This window comes from Anneissia japonica, unplaced genomic scaffold (genome assembly GCF_011630105.1).
Source record: "Anneissia japonica isolate Jap-2015-1 unplaced genomic scaffold, ASM1163010v1 scaffold439_len473750_cov173, whole genome shotgun sequence".
Lineage (NCBI taxonomy): Eukaryota > Metazoa > Echinodermata > Crinoidea > Comatulida > Comatulidae > Anneissia > Anneissia japonica.
The window spans coordinates 188036-189562 of NW_022691745.1; the positions used below are offsets into that span (position 1 = coordinate 188036).

General features: G+C 28.0%; 1 protein-coding gene across 1 annotated transcript in view; it reads left to right on the forward strand.

The window, feature by feature from the left end:
• Positions 1-1527, forward strand: part of LOC117100094 (matrix metalloproteinase-18-like) — a 9944-nt gene that overhangs the window by 2588 nt on the left and 5829 nt on the right. The window contains exon 3 of the mRNA XM_033239647.1: positions 456-742. Coding sequence (XP_033095538.1) covers positions 456-742 — 287 coding nt within the window. The remainder of the gene's footprint in view (positions 1-455; positions 743-1527) is intronic.

Below are 1527 nucleotides of genomic sequence, written 5' to 3' on the forward strand. Positions count from 1 at the left end.
TATACATCAATTTATATATATAGGCATATATATATTTATACATACACACTTATACACATATGCATACACACACCTACACCTAATTATACACCTACATACCTACACATACATACTTAGCCTACATACCATCTGAAAATATTTGTTTATCCAGTGGAGTATAAGTATAGGCCTACAGTAATAGGTTAGATGCAGGTAAACACCAGATTTTTAATAACGTAATTCCGAAAAGGAGAGTCCTTCTCTTTGTAAATCAAAATCAGATTTGCAAAAACGACGATTCAAAGTAGTTAGGGGTTTCAAAAGGTTAGAAAATTCAATATTATAAGAGGTTAATAAAATTTCAATTATTTCACTTCTCCTTGGCTTAATATGCCATTTCTATTATTTAGAAGCCAACTTATTTAATCGTACATCTGTCTCACTTAGTCGCATAACGATAATTATTATTTTCGCAGAATTCTCAACTACAGCCCAGATCTTCCTAACAAAACTATTGACAAGGTGATCAAAAAAGCTTTTAACATGTGGTCTGCCGTGTCGCCATTGACATTTACACGTTTATATTCCGACGATGCTGATATACGAATACGTTTCGGTACATATTCACACGGCGACTCGTGGGCATTTGACGGAGAAGGTGGCACGCTAGCTCATGCATTCGCACCCGGCAGTAATAAACATGGCATTAATGGTGACTTGCATTTCGACGATTCTGAAACGTTTACACATCGCAGCCACAAAGGTTCGTTAAGTAGCTTAATAATAATAAATGCTGCTAATAATAATAATAATAATAATAATAATAATAATAATAATAATAATAATAATAACAATAATAATAATAATAATAATAATAACAATAACAATAACAATAACAATAACAATAACAATAATAAGTAACCTGCTTAGGGAACATTATTATAACCTTTAATGACTGTTCATTATCTTGCTAATCCTGTCTGGATACCGAGTCTTCTGGGTGTATTGTTTTCGTATATTGTATACGATTTTATTAATGTTTTTACAACTTATCTTTTAAAAAAGTATATATTTTTAAATTTAATAATGATCGTTATTATGATGGTGGTGATTGTAACTGAAATATAAATTGTTTTCTATATTATAATCTAATTTTGTATTTATTCTGCTTTGGCTTGTATTATATTGTTTTCTGATTCCTCACATTGCACAGATTTTTAATTATTATTTTTTAATATTTTAAGCTTTCTATCTATTGTATATGGCGAAATAAATTTAATGAATAAATGAAACGATTAAATAATAATACATACATTTTTTATATCTAGCAACATCCCATTGTTTTACACAATTTAAAAATGTATAATTTTAACATAAATACATTAAAAGTAGGAAGCATTCACTAATCAAACAACCGATGCTAATTGTTATATAGATTATGAATATTCATTTATAATTGCCTAATCATGAAAATCATCAATGTTATAAATTATCGTAAATTAAATAAATATTGTTCAGCTATCTATAATATATTTAGGATACACATCT